Source organism: Uloborus diversus, chromosome 4 (genome assembly GCF_026930045.1).
Source record: "Uloborus diversus isolate 005 chromosome 4, Udiv.v.3.1, whole genome shotgun sequence".
Taxonomy (NCBI): domain Eukaryota; kingdom Metazoa; phylum Arthropoda; class Arachnida; order Araneae; family Uloboridae; genus Uloborus; species Uloborus diversus.
In genome coordinates this window covers 96,208,515-96,231,203 of record NC_072734.1, presented here as the reverse complement: position 1 = coordinate 96,231,203, position 22,689 = coordinate 96,208,515, and the positions used below count along the sequence as shown (strand labels likewise).

At 34.4% G+C, this 22,689-nt stretch overlaps 1 protein-coding gene across 1 annotated transcript in view; it reads right to left on the bottom strand.

Annotated features, from left to right (window-relative positions):
* The window catches only part of LOC129220717 (inactive dipeptidyl peptidase 10-like), a 354,203-nt gene that overhangs the window by 12,828 nt on the left and 318,686 nt on the right, over positions 1-22,689 (bottom strand). The window contains exons 10-15 of the mRNA XM_054855147.1: positions 20,323-20,423; positions 11,562-11,691; positions 8,882-9,035; positions 8,101-8,254; positions 6,904-7,133; positions 6,013-6,111 (exon numbers count right to left, since the gene is read on the bottom strand). Coding sequence (XP_054711122.1) covers positions 6,013-6,111; positions 6,904-7,133; positions 8,101-8,254; positions 8,882-9,035; positions 11,562-11,691; positions 20,323-20,423 — 868 coding nt within the window. The remainder of the gene's footprint in view (positions 1-6,012; positions 6,112-6,903; positions 7,134-8,100; positions 8,255-8,881; positions 9,036-11,561; positions 11,692-20,322; positions 20,424-22,689) is intronic.

Genomic DNA, 22,689 nt, shown 5'->3' with positions numbered 1-22,689 from the left:
TAGAATATCTATATTGTGTGTGCGTGTGTGTGTGTCATTTCCATCGAGTTTCAAAAAAAATAATAATAATAATAATAATAATAAATAAAATAAATAAATAAAATAAAAAGGCTGTAAAATCACCTGGAAAAAATTAAATCCACAATTTGGTTGGATCCTGACCAAATTTGGCAGGGAGGTCTTTGGGCACCCGAAGGAACGTGGGGGGGGGGGGGGGGGTCGAACGTTAAAGAAGAACCGAACCGTTCGAATTTTAATTTTACGGCCCGAGTTAAGACGTTGAAAGTTCGAAGTAAAATTAAAAATGAGTCAAAAAATACAAAATGTAACTTTTTATACGGACCCTAGGTACCCTTATTTATATTTAGGGAAATTTTCTCCATTGAAAAACATTTGACATTTGTACTACCAATTTTCACCAAGCTATGAAACGCAGCGTTTTGTGGCTCACGCCACTTTACTCTCGCCATCAGTAGCACCTTTTGGAGGGAAATATATAGCGGTTAACAAGGGTTTGAAATTATATGTGTGCATATAGTGCAATTTTTCAAATTGTTCGAGGTTTTGTAGTGTGTTTTTGCGTATCATGGCATAACATTTGAATTTGTTTTGGAATAGCAGTGAAAAATATAAATACTTAGTTTTTTGCTTCGACAACCTGACATTCCTCTAAAAGAGCGATAAGTTCCAATCTCATCTTTTGTATGGTCCCTTAAAACTTTAAATTCTAATATCTCCTTGAGTTTTGCTCGCACAAGTGTCAAGTTTTTTGTGTAAGTAGTATTTTTCAATGGAGATTACTTCCCTAGATATACACTGGTGTGCAAAAATTAAGGACGAAGTCGAAAAATTAGCATATCAGCTGAACGAAGAGGCAGAGCGGACAGAAAGGCCAATCAGGAGATTAAGTAAGGTGATGTACAGTAGCACATGCGCAGATATGCAGGCAGAAAGCATGTTGTCAGACGACATCTGGATGCTTTTACCCGAGGTCGAATCATTGGGAAGTTGGAGGAAGGCCGCAGTGTGACAAGTGTGGCTGCAGAGTTCGGAATTGCTCACAGCATCATTTCACGACTTTGGAGACAATTTCAAACTACAGGAACAGCTATCCGGGGGTTCAGTAGTGGTCGTCCACGAGGAACCACACCCGCAGATGACCGGTATATTGTCTTACAGGCCAGAAGAAACAGGCGGCAGACAGCGGGAGAAATAGCTAGACACAGGCGACTGGACGACCGATATCGCGTTTTATCGTGGCCAGAAGACTGCACGGTGGTGGTCTGTTTGCACGACGCCCTATACGGTGTGTACCTCTAACGCCTGTCCATCGGAGAAGGCGTTCTCTGTGATGCCGGGAATACCGGCATTAGAGAGACAATGAATGGGGACGAGTACTCTTTACAGATGAGAGCAGATTCAGTCTGAGTAGCGATTCTCATCGCATACTCATCTGGAGAGAGCGGGGAAGCCGCAATCATCCCTCGAACATCATTGAAAGGAGCAGGTATGGAGGTCGCGGTGTTCTCGTTTGGGGAGGCATCATGCTTGGAAGTGAAGGTCTGAACAGACTTTCACTTCTTCTACGCAGGTTCAGTCAACGGGACCCGTTATTGTAACGAGATTCTTCTTTCATATGTGCGTCTTTTTAGAGGCGCTATGGGTCCGCAGTTCCTTTTCATGGACGACAATGCACCATGTCATCGCATAGTAGCTGCCGAACAGCTCTTAGAGAGTGAGGATATTTAACGTATGGATTGACCGGCACGATCTCCGGATCTCAATCCCATCGAGCATGTATGGGATTTTCTAGGCAGACGCTTGGCAACTCGTATCTTACCACCAGTAACGATTCGGGAGCTTCGATTTCCGCTGCAAGACGAATGGGCAGCAATGCCTCAAGAACTCATTGACACCCTCATTCTCAGCATAGGCAGACGCTGTGAAACCTGCCTAGCAGTCGTGGTAAATCATATCCCCTACTAAAGACCGGATGTTTCTTGCTGGACACCCATCACAGGGATGTTTCGGCCTTCAGTCGCATTGCGCTCCATGCTACTTTTTCAATAAAGCTTCTTTTTATCCCTCTGATTTCTCTTTTAGTAAGTGTTGCTTACATTACACATGTCTTTACGTATTGGGGATCTTACGGTATTAAATGTGTTGATTTGGAAAGCTTTTGTACAAAGTTATATTGAAAAAAAAAAGTCTCGTCCTTAATTTTTGCACACCAGTGTAAGTTGGGGGACCTAGGACCCGTATAAAAAGTTAAATTTTTTATTTTCTGACTCATATCCGTTTTTGCTTCAAATTTTCAATATCTTAACTGTGCAGCTGATTTTGAACATTTTTGCAATTGGAAGTATGCATCTAGGAATAACGGTTGCGAAATTTGATGTCTTGCAGGTTAAAACGGAACACCCTGTATATATTTATTTTCTTAAATCATGGAGTCTACTTTCACGTAACTTCAGTGCTGCAATTTGAGTTGCAAAGAGGGGAAAAAACAACTAAGGAACAAATTTGAGTTTTTCAATTATTTTGCCTTCTTACGTTTTGCCATCGGGAAATTTGCCGCCCTACGCGGTTGCTCATGTCGCCTACCCCAGGAACCGAGCCTGACTGACCCTTTCTTTTTATTTAGTACTAATTACAGTAGAATCCCGATCATCCGAGTTCAATTATTATTATTTTACTTTTCGTTTAAACTATTTATCATAGTATTAAGCAGTAAGTTACCGCTCCTAAACCAGGGCGAAGACAGGAATGCATCCAGTTTTCTGACAACTTGGTTATCGCATCCATAGATTGCAGTTCCGTCCTTGTGCATTTACTTTGTCTACCCCTTTGTTGGCAGCACTCTCATCTTCAACGAGATGACATCTGTCTCTAGGTCGGTTATTCACTATTCCACACTGATGAGTCCATAACAAGGACGAAACTGCCGTCTCTGGATAACATAACCGGGCTGTCGGTATATTGCATGTATTTCTCACCGTGTTGACTTCATCTTCATACACATGTATATGTGATGTTTTGGTATTAAAATGTTCCTAAAATCAGAAAAATATATTTATTTATTATTGTTAAGTTTTGCATTTTCAATTTGTTGAAAAAAGTGGACGAAATGAAATTTTGTTTGGGACGTTTTTTCTTGCTGGTTTTTTTTTCGGGATGGGAAAAACAAACCTTAATTATAGTTGGTACAAGAAGTATCCAAGGAAACTGTTGCAAAAGATGTAGAAAAGAAAATATTTTCAAAAGTCTTGCCATGTTTAAATTTCAAAGTGAAACAAGATTCGCGTACTACTTTTCGTCAGGCAAAAAGGAATGTTGACAATGCCTACCCGATCCATATAGCAGCTCTTTACCAAATGCACTTTACATACAGTATCTGTTGCGTCTTAAAACAACATATGCTTTGAGATAAAATGATTGACAATATTCGATCTATTTTTAACTTATAATTGTTCGTTTAAAACCAACTTTTAAATAAATAATTAATTAAACACGTCTTCACTAATTTTTAACTCAAAATATTGAGAAACGCTAAGTGAAACCTTGCTTCTAACTAGTGGCTTAAATTTGCGCACTAGTTTGAAGCAACGATTTTTCGAGTTGAACGTTTCAACGAATTTTTCTTTGTACATATGTTTTTTCCTTCATCACGATCTTTTTGCTGAGAAAGCAGCTGCATGTAAATACTCTCCGCTTCGGCTCGGATTCCTCTAATAACCCTTTCAACTCGCGGAAAAAAACGTTGCTGAGGGGTGAACGGTTTCTCTTCATTTTAATCATTTTTGTTACTAGTTATTAATGAAAATTATTGTAAAGTTATCCTAAGTTAATTGCACAATGTGTAGTAAAATTTACTTACAATAGTATTTTAATGTAAAGATAAGTAATTATGAAACAATAAATAATTGCCCTTTGAGAAAAATGACAAGAAAAATATAAAAAGTAATCACAGTATGAACGTTAAAAAATATCGTGTCAGATGTTGTAATGGGGTACTTCCCGAAATTTTAAAAGTATTCTCTTCTGAAAGAGCATGCTTTAAAACGTAGGATTTAACCATGTTTTAAATAATTTGACCAAATTTAATATTTTTATCAACTATTTAAAACGGTGCAATTTCATTTTTTACGCTTCTGCACATGACATCAGAAGTGACAAAATGCGATTCACTAATGCCATTAGCGCAGAGCGCAATATTTAATTCCCATCTTTATTCACATGCATTGGCAATGATATGGTTGATAGCAAGCGTAGAGCGCAATATTTAATTCGTTTCTGAATTATCAAAAGCTGGAAACGCGTCAGACAGCAAGCGTCAGCATTCAGCGCGCCAGTGGAGTACGCTTCAAAGTTCATCACTTGCAACCTAATAAAGACCACGCCTTGTTTGAAAAATCGGACATTTAAAAAAATTAATTAAAAATTAAAACGTTTGGAAAATAAAAGATTTTCCTCGCTTCATGTTTTTTTTTTGCTCATTCTATTAACTTCATTGCTAAAAATAGTACTTTTGACAGATGGAAACAACCCCATTCACTCAAATAAATTGCCATCCATTTATTATATTGAACACAAAATTTCGTAAATTTCTGAAGAATACAGGGTACGGCAAAAAAAAAAAAAAAAAACTCGGACAAGCAATTTTCCATGTAACGTCATAAAAAAATAAATAAATTAACGAAACACAAAAAATAATAATAGGAGCAGACGTTTAGCAATCAATAAATTTGATTGGTTTCATACTGGCCACTTTTTGCAGTGATTACAGAGGTGCACGTGCTTATTGAAGTTTTCAGCCAAGAGCTGCATGTCTTTTGCCTTCATCAATTCTATTCGCTCTAAAGAAATTGGTTTATTGAGTCCAAACGTTTTGGTAGTTTCTGGTAGACCTTCGACTCTAAAATAGTACATACAGTAATAAATGGGATTGAGCTCTAGCAATAGAGCGTCCATTTTACATATAATATGTCAAAGCTATGCGCCTTGCACCACTGTTGTCTTTTTCGACGTATGAACTGGTTTGCAGTCTAATTGAAATGTCCAGTCTACATTGCCGAAGTGTTCTTAGGCCCACAGAAATACAATAGCTTCTAAAATGTCCTTCTGATAGACTTTTTGATTTATTTTACGGCCCTTATCCATAAAAAAAAAATAAATAAAAAGATTTTGTCGCTTGTGCTGATTTCATCATAGATCAATCACGACTTCGGATTTTGATGATGTTTAACATTTTCTAAGGTGCTTGAATTGTCTACAGATCAAAACCTATTGTTCTGGGGGTTATGAGTTGGTTTGAAAGATAAATCAGTGAAAGGTATCGCTTTCAGCGCGGATTTGCGGCCCGTCTGAAATGTTTCTGGAATCTTTGTAGTCATACGAATTTGTTTCCTTCAGCAAAAGGCTGAACTTTTTGGAACTCGTAAAACTTCTGTTCGAGCTTTGTTCTTGCTCTTAGTCGCACTGATCGATTACCAATACCCCCCCCCCCCCCGTCTCTCACGAACCACTTCTCTCATGGAAGCCCAAGGATTTCATTGAACTCACTTTTGGGTGACGATTAAGGAAAGTGTTCACTGTTCATTTTTGTACACTTCTTGAACGTCGATTATAATTTCCAAGCCACTTGTAACGACATATTGCATCAAATAATATTTACCGAAGCACAACAAGCAAACAATCGACAAACTGTCGTTCTCCTTGGTTTACATTACCAGGTTAAACTTTAAAATACCAGGTCTTTTGTTTAAAATTGTACGAAAACTGGAAAACAACACATACACTAAAATATTGGTTTGTAAATTATTTCTAATAAAGTCAGAGACAAAAGTAAATGAAGATACTCATTAAAAATAAATTATAAATATACTATACGATGATGTAAACTTTGTCCGAGTTTTTTTTGCCGCACTCTGTAGTTTCGCCGCGAGAAAACTTCAATGTAGGGTCATTTAATTACGGATACCCTGTATACATGTATGAGTAATTTTTACTTACTATATCCTCCTTCTATAGGCACATTAAAAGTCCTGAGTTGTGGCATGGCTGTGTTTTCTATATTATTTCGGACGTTGTCATTGGAATCTAGCACCTCCACTGAAACGAAAAAGATATGCAGTTCATTTACTTAGTGAAATATTATATCAAATATTAATAAGTGAAATTTACTCCCCATTGCAGTCAGCTCATGCTCATTTATTGATTTTCTTCAATAGTATGTGATCCTCCTGAGTAGAGGCAGGTTTGCATTTTTCGCGTACCATTTTTTTTTTTTGCTTTCTTTTGAGGTTCAACTTAAATGGAAAAATAAATAAAATCCCCCCTCGGAGGATCTGTGAACCCTACAGGATGGTTCCCAGGTGGTAATCAGGAGAATGCCTCATTTGAGGTTTTGGAAGGGAAATGAAATACCCTTCGCTAACCAAGATGCAAAAGCCCAACCGCATGGAGCAATGACGAACATCTTTCCGTGAGTTATCAATTTTGATCTTGATCAAGTTATTGCTTCTGAGTTGAAGCGTCTGGTTCTGCACTTTGGAAACAAAATGAGATCTACCTTAAGCGGACACTCAACTCTTTCCAGCTGAACATAAACGAAAATAAAATAGAGAAGGATATAGGAATAACAGGAAGATCGCCTGAAGGCGACGATATATTGTTCAAAATTTTGGCAGTAGATATTACTACATATCAGCGCTAGTCGTAGCATGACACCGCTACACTTTTGTTAGGTGACAGTTAAGGTTTCATTTCATTTGATGCGGTTCTTCAGTTGAAGTTATCATTAAAAATCTTATTCCATTCACTCGAGTTAATTCAGATGCTATCATTGTATTTTTTTTTTTTTTTTTGAAAATTAACTATCGTGTTGACAAAAACATTTCTTACATCTAGCGTGTCCATCTGTCGTTCGCAGCTCTATCCAGGGCACACCTGGACCAAGACATTCAAGGACATAATATTTTGCACCAGGGCTGAAAATGGCATCCACGTAAGTACAATCTTCACCGAGGTCGCAAGTTAGGCACTCTTCTGTCCTAGGCATGTCCGATTCCATATCTGTCACAGAGAACAGGTGTCGCTGGCTTGGCTTGTCTAAAAGCGTGGTGAGGTAATACCTAGAGAAAAAAATTGATTTTTAGGGTGGGAAAAAGTATTATTAATATTATTTTAACCCAAAGCCAAATCAAAGTGATTTGCTTGTGGAATAGGTGTCATTTTTTTGGGAACAAATTATCATAATTAGAAGAACAATTTTGTAAACGGAGTCTCTCAGCTACAATTTTTCGAATTTCGGTTGATTCGAGTTCAGACTTTGTGTCAGCAGTAACCGTTTCCAGGTTGTTTGGGAATTTTAATATTTTACGTGATTTAAAAATACTTCTTTCCTGATTTTAAGAGCCTACATTAGTCTAATAAAATATTCATCATAAACACGGGAATCTGTTTGGAAAATCCCTTCGCTTTCTCGCATGCATTGCAAGCGAAAATAGCACATAATGGCAGTGTGAAGCAAAAGGATGTAAATGGACCTTTTTAAGTTTTGAGAAAAATGCATTTGAATTTCAGATTCTGGCTTTCATTGAATTTTTTTTTTAATGCTGCTGCATAGCTCCACCTCCCGAGGATACTAGTTCGATCACTGAAAGGAAGGAGAGGTTCACCTATCATTTGTACTGGTTATCTCGAAACTTTTAATTTTGGCACTCACATCCTTTTGCATCTCGTTGCCTCCATGCATTTTCATAAATTTTACTACTACTGATGTTTAAAACTTGTAACAATAAGAAACTTGTTCCAAAAAAAAAAAAAAACTTAAAAAACAAGTTTTTTGAAAGAAATACAAACAAGTAATTTGACAGAAAGCTTTTGATTTTTGAAATAGCTTGCAATGGTCCAACCTGAGATAAAATTCTCTGGAGCTAGACTTGATCCGAAAAAATAAAGGTAAAGTTTTGACTAAACTACTGAGGTGACTTGAAATTTTGAGGAGGCTTGTACAAGTGAAAAAAAAGGGTTGTATATAGTCTAGCTTATTAAGAGAAATTTCCAAATTTTTATACAATAACGAATATATTTTCTTACACAGTATTGTTCTCTCTTTGATGAGCTAATATCTGGATGACATCATACTGCCCATGTGTCAGAAAGGTCTTCCTTCCATTCTGAAAGAGTGAAAAAGATTTTGACATTGATAACAGAATGCGAGACTTGTAGTAGTATTCTGAATCCGCTAGCACTGGGGGGGGGGGGGAGCCTGTTTATTGGAGGTTGTTTTTAAATCCGTAAGAGAAAAATTCCCATGACCGCTTGCACTGTTTTCTACGTTGTTATTGTTGTAGCATATATGTTTTGCCGCTAAATATATAGCCTTATTCAGCTATATGTGGCATTTTTACGATAACTGAAAATAAAAAATACCTACATAACATTTGGACTAATAAAATATAATAAAGAAAATCGAAAATTATTGCATTTACTTATTTCGGGAGTACAAGGAACAGGTTTCTATGCAGAAAAATTTTACAACATCCGCCACTCAGCAGCAGTCGCCAAAGAAATCTGCAAAGATGCCGCTTAGTGTCGGAAGCTCTTAAACTTGAAAAAGGAATTCCTTACAATCCCTAAAGTGAATATTAGAATTATTCAACTTCGTGCTTTGAAAGGGTTGATTACTTTCAATTAATTTTTTTTCGCAATATCAAACGTTCTATTTCTTTAATTTTTATGTTTAAAATGGGCGAGTCAATTACAAATTTGATCACTGACAACAGACAAACTCCTTTTCCAGTTACAGTCTAAATGAATAACAAAATAAATAATGAATGATAATTTCTTTGATAGATTAAATTCAAAATTTATATACTTACGCTAGTATTAATCATAGCAATGTGTCGAAAATAACCTGCTTTTCCATCAGCCAGCGGCAATCGTAAAAAATAATAACGTTTATTTTCACCAAAGACTGGCCTATCCTGAATGTCAACCCAACCTCTGCCGTGGCTGTCTCTCGGAAGGTTCTGTAAGTAAATAGCAGTTTTTTTTTCAAAACAGTACGGATCTCTGAAAAAATTAACTTAATTATCAGCCATATTTTAAACAAGCAATCTAAAATACCAAAGTTTATTTTTTAATTTGTATTTTCTCATGTAGCTGATTAAGCGAGTGAGAACCGTCTTCTAATATTGCTTAGTAACAGAAAGTTAAATTTTGACCTATATATATATATATATTTACAGTGACGATGATTCGGGGGGGGGGGATAGCAACTGCCCCCTCGCCCACTTTTTATGGTTCATTAATTTTTTTATTTGCCAATTTAGTAACCAAAACTAGAAATTATATATATATAAAAAAAAAAAAAACAGAGGGACAGAATTTCCGGATCATAATTATTTGTTTTACTTTGCATATCTGCTTATGAAACATTATTTACCACAAGCAGTAACTTTTAGCTTATGTATTCGTTGTTTAGATCAGTGGTTCCCAAACTTTTGAGGTAACGGAACTCTTAGTCATTTACTTTTACTTAAAGGAACCCCATTTTTGCTTATGACTAAAAGACAAAACTTCAACGATCTAGGAGTCAAATATAGAAGATGAAAAATGATCATCATTCGATTACTTTCTTCTACATAGAATAAACTATTGATTGCGTGAGAATTTTCGTATTTACACAGATCAACACGTTTTAAGGCACTCAACCTACCATAACCATTTTTGGAAACTATCTGTCCTTCTGTTTGTTTTTAGCATGTATTCGATCGATTTCTTGAGAGAGATTTAACTCAAAACGTAATTAATACATCATTTAATCAAACGGTTAAAATACTAATTCAGTTGAATTAAGTAAGTTTTTTAAGCGTATCTTTTTGAATGTAGTCACATTGTGACTGGCTATTTATGTTTTGCCAAAAGCAGAAGAAAAAAAATGATATCTTACTCATGGAGTTAATAGTAATTGTTATGATTTCCTTCGTAGTTTCATGAATATTCATTGATTAACTTAATAAAAAGCGTAATTTCAATTTGCGGTAGAATTTTTTTTATTCATACAAAGGGTCAAAATTTTTCATTCGAAAAATTTACACTTTAGTATACGAAAAAAAAAAAAAAAATCCCTTGTAGATTGAAACCTTAACCCTGATACTTCTTTTTTTGCTTACAATATGCTTTAGGTTTCTGAGTGGTGCCAAAGCTTTTCAAACGAACAATAAAAAAATTTAAAAAAAAAAACCTTTTCGAATAAGAAGCATATTATACAGGCTGCATCAAGGAAACAGCACGGAGAGATTCCGGTCTCATTTGTTTTATCGCGTTATGTGTGTCACTTATTGTTTGGAAAGTGTTCTTGTAATGCGTAATAATGGTCTAATTTTTTTATTCTCGCAGATTGTCCAGACCAGGCCCGAACACTCATTCAGCTGGTTACCAGCCGAACGCTCCACCGTTCGAGCCATTCAGCTCTTTCGGTCACAGCGCAAGTTATGTAACCAAACTTACCACTTATAAATAGACCAAACCACCTAAACAAACCACTTATAAATGTAACCAAAAAACTCAGTCTGGTGCTTTTATATATTATATATAAACAGGTTTTTTGACATAAAAAAAAACAATTTTTAGAACGTGAGTGCATATTTCGTTATTAGCCTGCACGATAAGCTTTAAAATGAGGGGTTAATCAAGGAAATTGATCAAGAATTGAGGAAGATCTCACGTAGCGACAAAAAAAAAAAAAAAAAAAAAAAAAAAAAAAAAAAAAAAAAAAAAAAAAAAAAAACAGGCTACGGAAATAATATATAAAGATACTATAAATTATTTGAGCAATCGCAGTTTTGCCAATGCTTTATGTTTGATAAGGGACAAGTAACTTTAGGAGTTCGCCTGACTATTTTAAAACAATTGAAAAATGTGTTTTTAATGTGCCTAATGCTTACTTTAAAAAATTCAATGGTCAATATTTAAAAAATATTACGTGTGTAACGAATAAATACCTATATGTTTGAAAATTAAATGAATGTACTACCAACGTTTTAATGCACAAAAATTTCAAATCACTGATGTGTTTCAGGGTTACATGGAACTCCTTTTTCAATATAAAGAAGTATGAGCTTCTGGATGAAAAGTCATCCGAGGAAAGCCTAGAATAGACTTTTTAGGGATAGTATAAGATTGACTTTTCATCCAAAAGCTCAATTTTGTTTTGCATTGAAAAAGGTTTTCCTTGTAACCCAGAAACACGTGTCTGCAGTAGTTTGCTAATTTTGTGCATTAAAGTGTTGGTAATTCATTCATTTAAATACGTGTGTAATTTTTTTTTCACTCTTTATGGAATCTTAGGATACTATGTCAACTTTTATTTTTGCCATTATCCCAAAGTCTTTAGTCTCAAATACAATGAAGTTATGCTTTCGATTTTGTGTGCTCAGTAGTACGAAAATCAAGAGCGATAGTATGTTCGGATAATTGGAATGTTCGATCAATTGGAGTTCGGATAATCTTTACGGAAAAATGCGAAACGAAATTAAATATTACTTTTGTACCTTATCGCAGAAATAGGTCAGCCCTGCTGAATCACAGATGGACACCAAAGAAGAATTCTGGAAACGTTTCAACCACATGACAGCAAGTCTGTTCTCCGTCACCCACTGCAGTGAAGTGAAGTAAAATTCCCTTGAAATTAAAAGGAACACGGTGTAAAAAAAATAATAATCGAGCAATGAATTCTTCTCAGATTCAGAATTTTAGAGCAAGAAGGGATATATTCTAAATACATATTCTAAAAATACACGAAGTAATAATTGAAATGTTTACTGCAAGCACGAAGAAGTATTTTTGCAGTATGATTACCAAATTAAAGTAATAAAAAACTTTCAGTTCATAGTTTTTCTTGCTTATTATTGAAAAATTTATTTTGACATAAAGAACAAAGACTCTTGTGCTCATGTGTATGCACGTCTGAAGCATGAAGTCTAGAAGTTAAGGAGCTAAATCTCCGCTTCCTTAATGAGGCAACAAAATTTTTACTTTTTCAGAAGGCGCCATGCCTAACCTATGTAACTAATTCGACAAAACGCAGGTGTTTTTAATATAAATCTGACGATTTTATTTTCGCCAGGAAAAATCGAAAACTTCGAAAGAAAAATATATGGTTTGAAAAATGAGACAGTGGAATCAACTTTTCGAAAATTTTGCTTTCAACTAGTTGACTAACGTCTTTAATTGTTTTCACACGAGGCAACTTAGAAGTAACCCTACCCAAGCGTTAATCGCCGATTGGAATAAAACTTAGCACATCGATTGAAAACTTAAAAACATTGAACCCGTGTTTTCTTTTTTTTTTAAATCGGCGAACAAACACTTTTAACGGGGTGAAATTTATCCCTAAATATTGGATAATTGGGAATTAGAGGATAAAGTATATTTTTTTATTTTAAATTTTAATTACGAAAGTGTAAATGATGATTGAAAATTTGTAAAAACGAAACTAACTAAAGTTGTCGGTTGCCGCTAATAATAATAATAATAATAATAACAATAAAAACACGTCTTCAATATTGAAAGTGTTTTAGCGATTTGCAAAGTTTAATTCCAATCAGTGATTCACACTTGGGTAGGGTTACTTATTAGTTGATTCAACTTTGCTTCTTAATATCTAATTGATTCTTAAAATTTTCTTTTTAAATAAGCAACCTTACCCATTCTATTGCCACGATTCTGAAAAAGTGAAATTTTTGAGCTGTTTATCGGTGCTGCTTGCTATTACTCATAGGAGATTTCTCTCCTTCTTTATACCCCATGGTCAGAAATTTGTTTTTAATGCATAATTTCTTTCTGAGAAATCAAGAATACTGCTTATTGATCTCACTTGGCTGAAAACCTGACGTCTCATTTCCTATTGTCTTTGTAATTAGTAGAAACACCATTCACGTGACCCATTGTTCATTCTGTGATTGGTAGATAGGGGAGAGACAAGTTTGTTTACATTTGTTGGATTACATTAAATTTTCATGTACGTTATTAGCATCCGGATGTCCCATACAAATCTGTAGACGTGGTAAATCTTATTTCCTAAGGATATGATTCTAAGGGCATAGATATGCCCTACAAACATTAAAAAACCTGAAAAACAACTGCAAAAAAAGTTTTTTTTTAAATTGAACAAAAATTTTAAACCAAACATTATTTCCGACCGAAGTTAAAACAAAATTGCATTAAAATTTGTATGTTAGGAGAAATCGAGATGCATTTTTTTTTTCAGTTAAAGTTTAAAGTACTCATTGCATCATAAAACAAAAATATTGGAAGAAATTCCTATAAAATGTACCAATACAAGATAAAAAGGCTTTGAACGAAGAAAATACATGGTTCATACGCTTTTAAAAAATCTTGATAACTGCTTCAGAACCTCGAAAAACATTAAATTGTATCCTTGAACCTTGATTCTTGAGGTTTTTTAAAAAGGTACATTAAAAATACCTGTCAAAATTTTTTTTGCCGCAACTTTTCGGTTAGTTTCTTCCCCTAAGTTATCACAGATGGCTTACAGTACACTCACGTTTTTATGACTCAATTTCGGAAAATTGTTGGGGGAAAGCCAAAGACTCTTCTTCGCCTTAACGTGGCAAAAACTGTTGAAAATTGCATCTGTAGAGTTTCAATGTCGAAACATTTCAATACCATTTCCGGCAATTGTTGAGTCTGCATGTGCATCCTGCGAAAACGACAGAGGTATTGAATATATGGCATCTTCAAATCTCAAAATTGCATCACTTAGTTTCTGCAAATGGTAACATTTATTATTTTTTCAACAGTCCTTGCAACATTTTCGTACAAGTTTTTACCTTACCTATTATGCAGCGCCATTTACTGGCGGAAATGGTAATTATATACGCAAACTGGTTGGATGAAAGTCCCTAGTTTCCCAAAAAGTATCATTTGTAAGGCCACAAACGATAGATTTCTGTCGCGTTCCGTTTATATTTTATTGATTTTCAAATTTCATCGGTCGTCTCCACCTACGTTTTTTGTTTGCTTTATGAAAAAATATTGTAAGTATTCGAGAAAAAATATTTTTCTTCGAATTCCATTTTTCTATTCTTCCAAATCTTTTAAGCAGCGTTTGTAAATATTGGAGAAGTAACATAAAAATACGATTTTTCTTTGAGTCGTCAAACCATTCTTATTTTTGCAAATACTTCACTTCAGAAAAATGAAAATTTCACCTTAGCTCGAAGTATTAAACTAGCATATTGTGGCCGTCACGAAACATTCTTCTTTTTCTTTCTTATGAATTTTTGGCTCATAAGTATAATCACTAATACTAAGCTACTTTCAAAAGCAAGATCAAAAACGAAGTTTGAAAATCAGTTTGAAAGCCTTGTCTAAGTTAATTACAAGCATTTTATTTGTAGATAAGTGAAAGATGACAGCATAGACTAATACTGGCGTGCTAAGCACAGATGTGGTATCTGCACATTTTATCGAAATTGAGTTACTGTCACCAGGTGGTCGTTAATGATTTAATTTACCTAAATCTCAAGTTTTTTGGCCATTTGTGAACGCGAAATATTAAAAAAAGCTTTAAGAAAAAAGTCGTAACTGCAAATTTGCTTAGTTTGCTAAGGCAATTTGAACCGTAAGTGACAAATACTAAGCCTTTAAATTGGTATCTGCGCAGTTCCCACTTTTTTTCTTAGTAATTTGTAGATACGACTTTTATACCTTAGTAAAGCAGCATATTTAATAAAGTAGCAGTTTATTGTAACAGAGTATTAAAATTAATTTATCGTTAAATAGTTGATATAAGTCGAAAATAAAAAACTAGTACTACTTTGGATGAATGTTTAAGTAAATGCTCAGCTTTTTCTATTCAAATTTTTATTTAAAAAGCAAATTCTGAAAAATGAAATGCATTCAAAATATTCTTATCCAATGGGGTTGTTTACTTCAGTCAAAAGTAGTACTTTTTGTCACTGAAAGAATAAGCAAAAAAAAAAAAAAAAAAAAAAAAACATGGACCCAAAAAATACTTTCATTTTCCCAACAGTTATTTTTTAATTTTTTCTTTTAATGTCCGATTTTTAAAACAAGGCGTGGTCTTGATGACATCACAAATGATGCTCTTTGGCGCATTTTTGTACCGCGTTTCCACGTTATGATAATCACGAAGCGAATTAAAATTGAGCTCTACGCTTGCTATAAACCATATCGTTGCTAATACACGTGAGTAAAGATGCGAATTAAATATTTTGCTCTGTGAATAGCAACACAGAATGGCATTTCATCATTTGTGATGTCATCGGCAAGAAATGTACACAATGAAAGCGCACCGATTTAAGTAATTTTTTTAAAAATATTAAACTTAAACAAATTATTTAAAAAATGGTTAGATCCTATATTTTTAAGCATGTTCTTTCAGATAAAAATTCTTTCAAAATTTTGGAAACAACCCCATTATATTTTTATTTAAGTATCGTCTGCTGTGAAAATCATCTTCATGCTGTGTAAAAATGAATCTAGAAAATAAAACATTATAAATGATAACATCAACACATTCTTTGAATATAAAAAACAGAAAATTATTAGGTTTATATATACATTTTTAAATGTCCAAAATTTTGAAAAATGGTATTTTACAGAAATTAGATTCTGCTAGATTTGTATTAACAAAATAAAGCGTAAGCTAAGTCCAACTAAAGCAAAGCATAAGCATTTAAAGATACATTAAGTGCGTTTTACTAAGCTATTTTTGTCGTATCTGTGCAGATACCCCTAAAAATGCTTAAGTAATAGTCACTTACGGTGAAATTAACCTAGCATATGAAAAGGTTTTGAAGAGAAAATTTGTCGTAACTGCATTCATTAATTTTAAATTAAGACTTTTACAAAAATGCGCTTTTATGTAGGTTAGATAAGTTATTTGCCGAACAACTACCTCGAGTTGAACATTTAATTAAGTCACAAATCAAAGAAACGTGTTGTAAAACTTTAATCATGAATTTCTCATTTTCAGCTCCGCTGCAGATACCACTTTTGCGCTTAGCACGGCAGAATAATAAAAGTCTAATTATTAGTCTATGGATGATAGCAGGAAATTTTTTTAAATCATTTAGATTTCACTGTCGGATTGCCAATTAAAACGCGTGAAAAACTTAAAATTTTATTTAAAATTGCCAAAAGGTTTATTATTCTAGTTTCATATAACTTGGAAGTTCCATGTTAATTCCATCACGCAAAAAATGCTTCTTCTGATTAGTACCAATATATTAAATGTGCAAAAATGTTTTCACTATAAAAATCACGAAAGAAGTCTAATTTGGTTTTTGATTATTGTCTCCGGGAATTAAATTCCTGCGAAAGTTAAACCAGGCTTAAAGGAATTCTTGGAGAATTTCAAGTGTTTAGACATCTTGTTTGATTCTCTTAACCATTCTTGAGGCAATAGGAAAAGAAACATTTTATACAATGTATACATTGTATTGCTGATTATAACTGCGCAAACAATGACAAAAATCATTCCTCTTGAAGCGATTTCCGCCATGATTGAATCAGCGCTTGTTTGTGTGTAGGTCCATTTTCATTCCATCTAAATCGTAGTATTACTTCTTGAAATACAGCAGTCACAAAGAACTAAAAAAAAACCGTTCGACTGCACCACCTTTCTTGGAGCTACTGGTGCCAAAATCAAATCAGTTCCTGTATTCTCTAAGGCAGCGGTTTCCAACTCATGGGCCGCGGCACAGTGGGGCGAAAACGCCAAAAAGCGCTTATAAATGTCATTTTTTTTCCTATAGCCAACCAATTAAAGATTTATAAACTTGCACAGGCCTACCTCTTAGGCAATCAGAACTGGAGTTTTAGTGCCCTTCATACATTACAAAACTAAAGGGAGCCTTTAGAAAGTGGAAGAACCATGAGTGCGGGAAATTACAAAAATTGCTTTTAAGCAGTCTATAATTTGTTTTTCATATTAAAGGTGGGTATATTTAATTTCATTCATGTCCAACGATAGTAATAGGACGAAAAAAATGAGTAATCAAATTCTCAAACCGAAAATCGGTTTTGATCAGCACCGAAAACTTTTTAATTCAAGGTTATTTTTTTCAAAACACTCTACGAAAAAAAGTCCTCTCATGTCCTCTTAGAAATTAATATTAATTAGTCATAAATGTTCTGTAATAAGACCTTGAAAAGGAATTAGCTGCGTAAACCTGCGAACTTTGGACCCTGAAACCATACAAATCGCGAAAACTCCATTATAATATGCCTGCGTAAACAAACAAGCGGGATAGGTTTAAAAACCTTTTTAAGCGCTTTTTGGCGTTTTCGCTCACTGTGCGCGGCCGAGAAATGAGCCACGCGCAGCGTGATACTGGGCAGTGGACGCTGGTTGAGAGTCAATATAAATCTTGGATTTTAATATCCGATTTTCGTTCTCAAATATAATGTGGCGTCACTCAAAATCTCTGTGCAGAACGCAGTTAATAAGTAAGACGCTAGCCAAACGGGATAAGACGAAGCTGTTAATAGATAAAAGGATTTCCAACTCGGATCTCCCCACAATGGGAAAATTTTTCAAACCACAGCAAAATAAATGCACAAAAGTTTCTTATAGGCCAGTGGTTGGGGAGTGAAAAAAGGTCGAATATGGAAGTAATTGGTGGAAAGCTGGACATTGCTTTAATCTATGCCGTATGGGTCTGGAATGACCATACTAAGTTTTCCCCCCTTCTACTAAGTGAGCTTTAGTCGTTACGTCCAAATTTGTGACAAAAAACACCTGTTTTTTCATTAATATAACTATCTTAAAAATAACGCTTCCAATGATCATATATACATATTGGCAGAAAACTTGTAGAAATTAAAATTCTGAACAAAATGAGTATCTACAACATATATTTTTGTTAAACACTAAGCGCACAACTTAATTTCAAAGTTTGACTAAAATCACTAATCAAGCGCTTCAAGCCAGAACGTACCTTTCCCACTCTCACCGGCCCTCCCGGAAACCCCCTGGAATAGAACGCCGTAACACTAAAACACATGGCGGTGCTTTCCTACCTACGGAAGCAGCTACACAGGTACGTATTCATCAAGTTGACTTAATAGATGTTGCTGAAAATAATTTATTTCATTACAATGTAACAAAGAAATGAAAAAGGATCCTATCTTCACACGGAACTCATTTTAGTTCTTAAAAGGAAGCTTAAAAATATTGATAGGTTAATTTCAAGTAGTAGTAAATAGAGACAGGACTGATTTTGCGTGACATAATTTGAAATAGAAAATCACTATTATGTTCAAGGTAAAAAAGTTTTCCATTTTACTTTTCTTGAAGTAAATCATTTTTTTTACTTTAAACAATTTAAATATTTCATCTATAGTAATAAATGTTTTGCTACGAGACATGGTATTATATGAGATGCGGTTTAAGAAATCAACATAAAATATTACAAATTCAAAGTTTTAACGAAATGCGCATTAAAAACAATAGATTAGTATTTCTTAAAAAATGTATTATTACAACAAGAATTTAAAGTACAAATGGCAATTATCTGGACTTCAAAAAAGTTATTATTTTCCTATTAACAGAGCAAAATAGCAAATATTTAAACAAAAAGCAAAAGTGTACGCAGCAACTTCAAATAGTTTTCGAAACATAGCTGAAAAGCTTTAAAAATTCAGACACATAAACCATAAACTAAAGAATTTACAAAAATTACTATTAAAAAAAAAGTTCAGAAATGCAAAAATCGTTTCTAAGAGTATGTATTGTGAAAATACATTCGATTCTTATTTAAGATATTGTTTGCTAGATCAGTAGCAATTCATTAAAAATATTCATCTTTTTAACAAACGATAGACGATAAAAAAAAATCACAACTATTTCCATGAATGCTCAACTTTTGCATTTCATCAGTACGTAATTTCTTCAATGTATACAGTTAAGAGTAATTAGAAAAGTATTTGACATGTCATTATAGAAAAAATATGTAATTAGGATATCTTGAAGTACAAAGGGCATAATAGAGAAAGTCATCAGGCACAAAAATTACGAACAATATATAACATACACGTATGTTACCTAAACTAATACGCTGAGCATGGTTAAAACATTTGAATACATGCAAAAGTTTAGCAGTGCGTGGGATGGTGATAGAAAGCAACATAAATTTTCTCGTTTAGTTTGACATGGTACTATTTTATGGCTGCTTCCAACAATTTTTTGAATTCTATGTTCTTTGACTTCAATAACGTCACCTTCCGTATATAATTTATCCCAAATCACACACAAGTCAGTCATGTTTTTCTCAAATAGTTCACTCACGTAATCACCGATTGAGCTGTATAGTACCATTTCTCACAGCAAAACATTTAATGTTATTAATTAAGTTTTCTTCAAATTGCGTAAATTAAAAAAATGATTTACTTCAAGAATAGTGAACTGGAAATCTTTTTTACCTTGAACATAATAGTGATTTTCTATTTCAAATTATGTCACTCAAAATCAGTCATTTTCTCTGGATAGTTCTATTTGAAATTAACCTATCAGTATTTTTACGCTTCCTTTTTAAAACTAAAATGAGTTCTCTATGAAGATAGATTTTCTTTTTCATTTCTTTGTTACATTGTAATGAAATAAATTGTTTTCAGCAACATCTAGTATGTCAACTTGATGAATACGTACCTGTGTAGCTGCTTCCGTAGGTAAGAAAGGACCGCCATGTGTTTTAGTTTTATATTCCAGGGGGTCTCCGGGAGGGCCGGTGGGCTTGAGAAAGGTACGTTCTGGCTTGAAGCGCTTGATTAGTGATTTTAACCAAACTTTGAAATTAAGTTGAGCGCTTAGTATTTAACTTATTATGTTGTAGATACTCATTTTGTTCCGAATTTTAATCTCTACAAGTTTTCTGGCCATATGTATGGCCATTGGAAGAGTTATTTTTCAGATATTGTTACAGTAATGAAAAAACAGGCGTTTTTTGTCACTAATTTGGACGTAACGGCTAAAGCTCACTTAGTAGAAGGGGGAAAACTTAGTATAGTCATTCCAGACCCATACGGCATAGATTAAAGCAATGTCCAGCTTTCCACCAATTACTTCCGTATTCAACTCCCCAACCACTGGGCTGTTATGAGCTGGTTTTGCTCAAACCGTAAAGACGGGTTTATCTCACACCATGCGAGAGCTCACTATACTCACAGCAAAACCCACAGTAGTTTGGTAAATCTGCAAAACTCAAAAGATTTCAGTTCGAGGATTCAGGGTAAGATTTTTTTTTCAAAGAAGAGTGTACTTACTTGCCATTGTATTCGTCTGGAGGCACAATTTCTTTTTTGGCGTAATCCATTCTAGTCAAGTCAATCACCCAAAGCCGGACAGTTGGGTTTTTTCTACCGGCCTGGTTAAGAAAAAAAATGCAATGAAATGTTTTGGTAGTCAATCATTCAAAGACTGACACTTTTTTTTTCTGTCAGTTTGTTAAAAAAAAAAAAGATATGTATTTTTCAATCAATTAATCATTCAAAGCCGAACAGTTAAGTTTTCCTGCCAGTTTGATAAAAGAAAAATAACAGAATCAAGGTTTTTTTTTTCTCAATCAAACACCAAACCCGAACAATGTTTTTTTTTTCTTCCTATTTTTTCTGTCAAACTGGTGAATCCAAGGCAGAGTCGCTTTATTGAGTTTCCCTAGCCATTTTTTTCCAGCTTATTGACGCAGTTGATTCAACTTAATCCTCTTGCTCTCAGTTCAAAAATAAATAAATAAAGTATAAACTTTTTTCGTCAGTCAATTACTAATGCTGGATGGTTGAGGTTTTTTTTTTTGACTAACAGATTTAAATCAGTCAACTCCCCAAAGCTGTTGTTTTTTCTACCAGCCCCCCCCCCAATGAAAAATACTAAACTCTGTCAGTTGCTCTAAGCAGGTGATTGGTTTTTTTTTCTGTCAGCCTAAATTGAAAAATATTACAATGAGATTATTTTAATTGAGAACGATTGGTGTCTGACGAAATTTGCTTGTTGGCATATTCAAACATCTGACCGAAGAAACACTCCTTCCAGACTGCTTGTTAAAGCTTTATTCACTAGCAATGCACCAATTATTTTACTAGCAATTTACACTTGGTATTCTGTTATTCTGTGGTTGGTGCTTCTACTACTGTGAATCATGCAAAGTTATTATACAAAGATCCTCCTCTTTCGTGTTGTCATTAGACCTTCATAGTCAACTTTCGATAACTCGAAGTCTCAAGGGACCTGCTAAAACCGTCGAGTTTTTGGCAGGGCCGCAGAGAGCCATGGCGGGCCCTTGTCAGTTATGTCACCGGGCTCCTTCCGTCCCCATAAAAAGAAAAAAATAAGAAAAGAAGAAAAGGGGGAAAGAAAAAAGGGGATATGAAGAAAAAAGAGGAAAAAATGGGGAAAAAGAAGAAAAAGAAATCAAAACTGCTTACTAGAAAACAAACTATTCTTAGTACCGCAACAGTAAATACCAAAAAAGTAAATTTTACTTAATCTTTACGTTTTCCCTTATTTGGAGTTTTTTTCATCTTTTTTCTTTCTTCCGTTCTTTTTTTCTTTCCTTTCTTTTTTCTTTGCGTCAACGTCGCCGCCCCCCCCCCAAGGTCCGGGCCCCTAGTTTCCGACTAGGCTGAGATGGCCTCTCGTCGGGCCTGGTTATTGGTACCTGGCTGCAATGCTTTTCTTTGCAAATGCTTTATGCCGGCAATATTCGCCTCATGTCAATCGTTCCACTGGCGTTTGTAAGTATTTTTTAATACGCTGATTAATAAGCTTCAAAATGGCCCAGACATAAAATGGTTAAGTATCAGCTTGTCACCGGTCATGACTCTTACAAAATACTTGCCCTGTTTTCATAGTTTCAAGCCCTTTCTGCACTCTTTTGTGGTCTGGGACGGATCATGGGCACTGACCATCTCGTTCTTTGCCCTGCCTAAACTAAATGTTCTCTCGTGAATCGCTACTGGAAGGGCAGGGTACTAGCAACTCTAGCGCTCAAATACGCTACCTTGCGGTGATTTCCAAAAGTGCCGGAAAAACTAAAACATTGCCACAATCCGTTCCACGTAAGTCTGTTGATTTAAACATAGGCAGTTTGTTCTGAATATTTATTAACGCAATCGGTGTGTCTTGGATTGCTTTCAGCAACAGAAAGTGTTCGAGCTCCTCAAAATAATGTTAGTTTTCATTATTTCCCTCTAAAAAGTGATTTGATTCAGAAATGGTGAAAGCGCGTTAACACCAGAAAACTCTGGATTAACAAACTTTGATAACGTTATACCAGGAAAATTTTTTATTGTTTTGTGTGAATTTGTAAGAATATGGGTTTTTTTTAAATCTTAAATTAATTTAACAAACCATATTTTACAGCAGCATTTAGTTGGAATAGACAGTATGAAATTTTTTTTCGTGAATATATTATCGTAGAACGAAATGAAAAATGTTTAACCGAGAAAGAATTTATTTTGTTGCTTTTATTCTCAGCTGAAAGGTTTCGCCAAATTTGTTTAGGGTTATAGTTTTAGTATTGTGCGAGCTAAGTATCCTTGGCGAGATTTCGCGTTTTTAGCTAAACCATTTTTAATTTTTATCATGAGTGGAATAAAATGGTAGTAAGATTACAGAATTCGATAAGTAAAAAG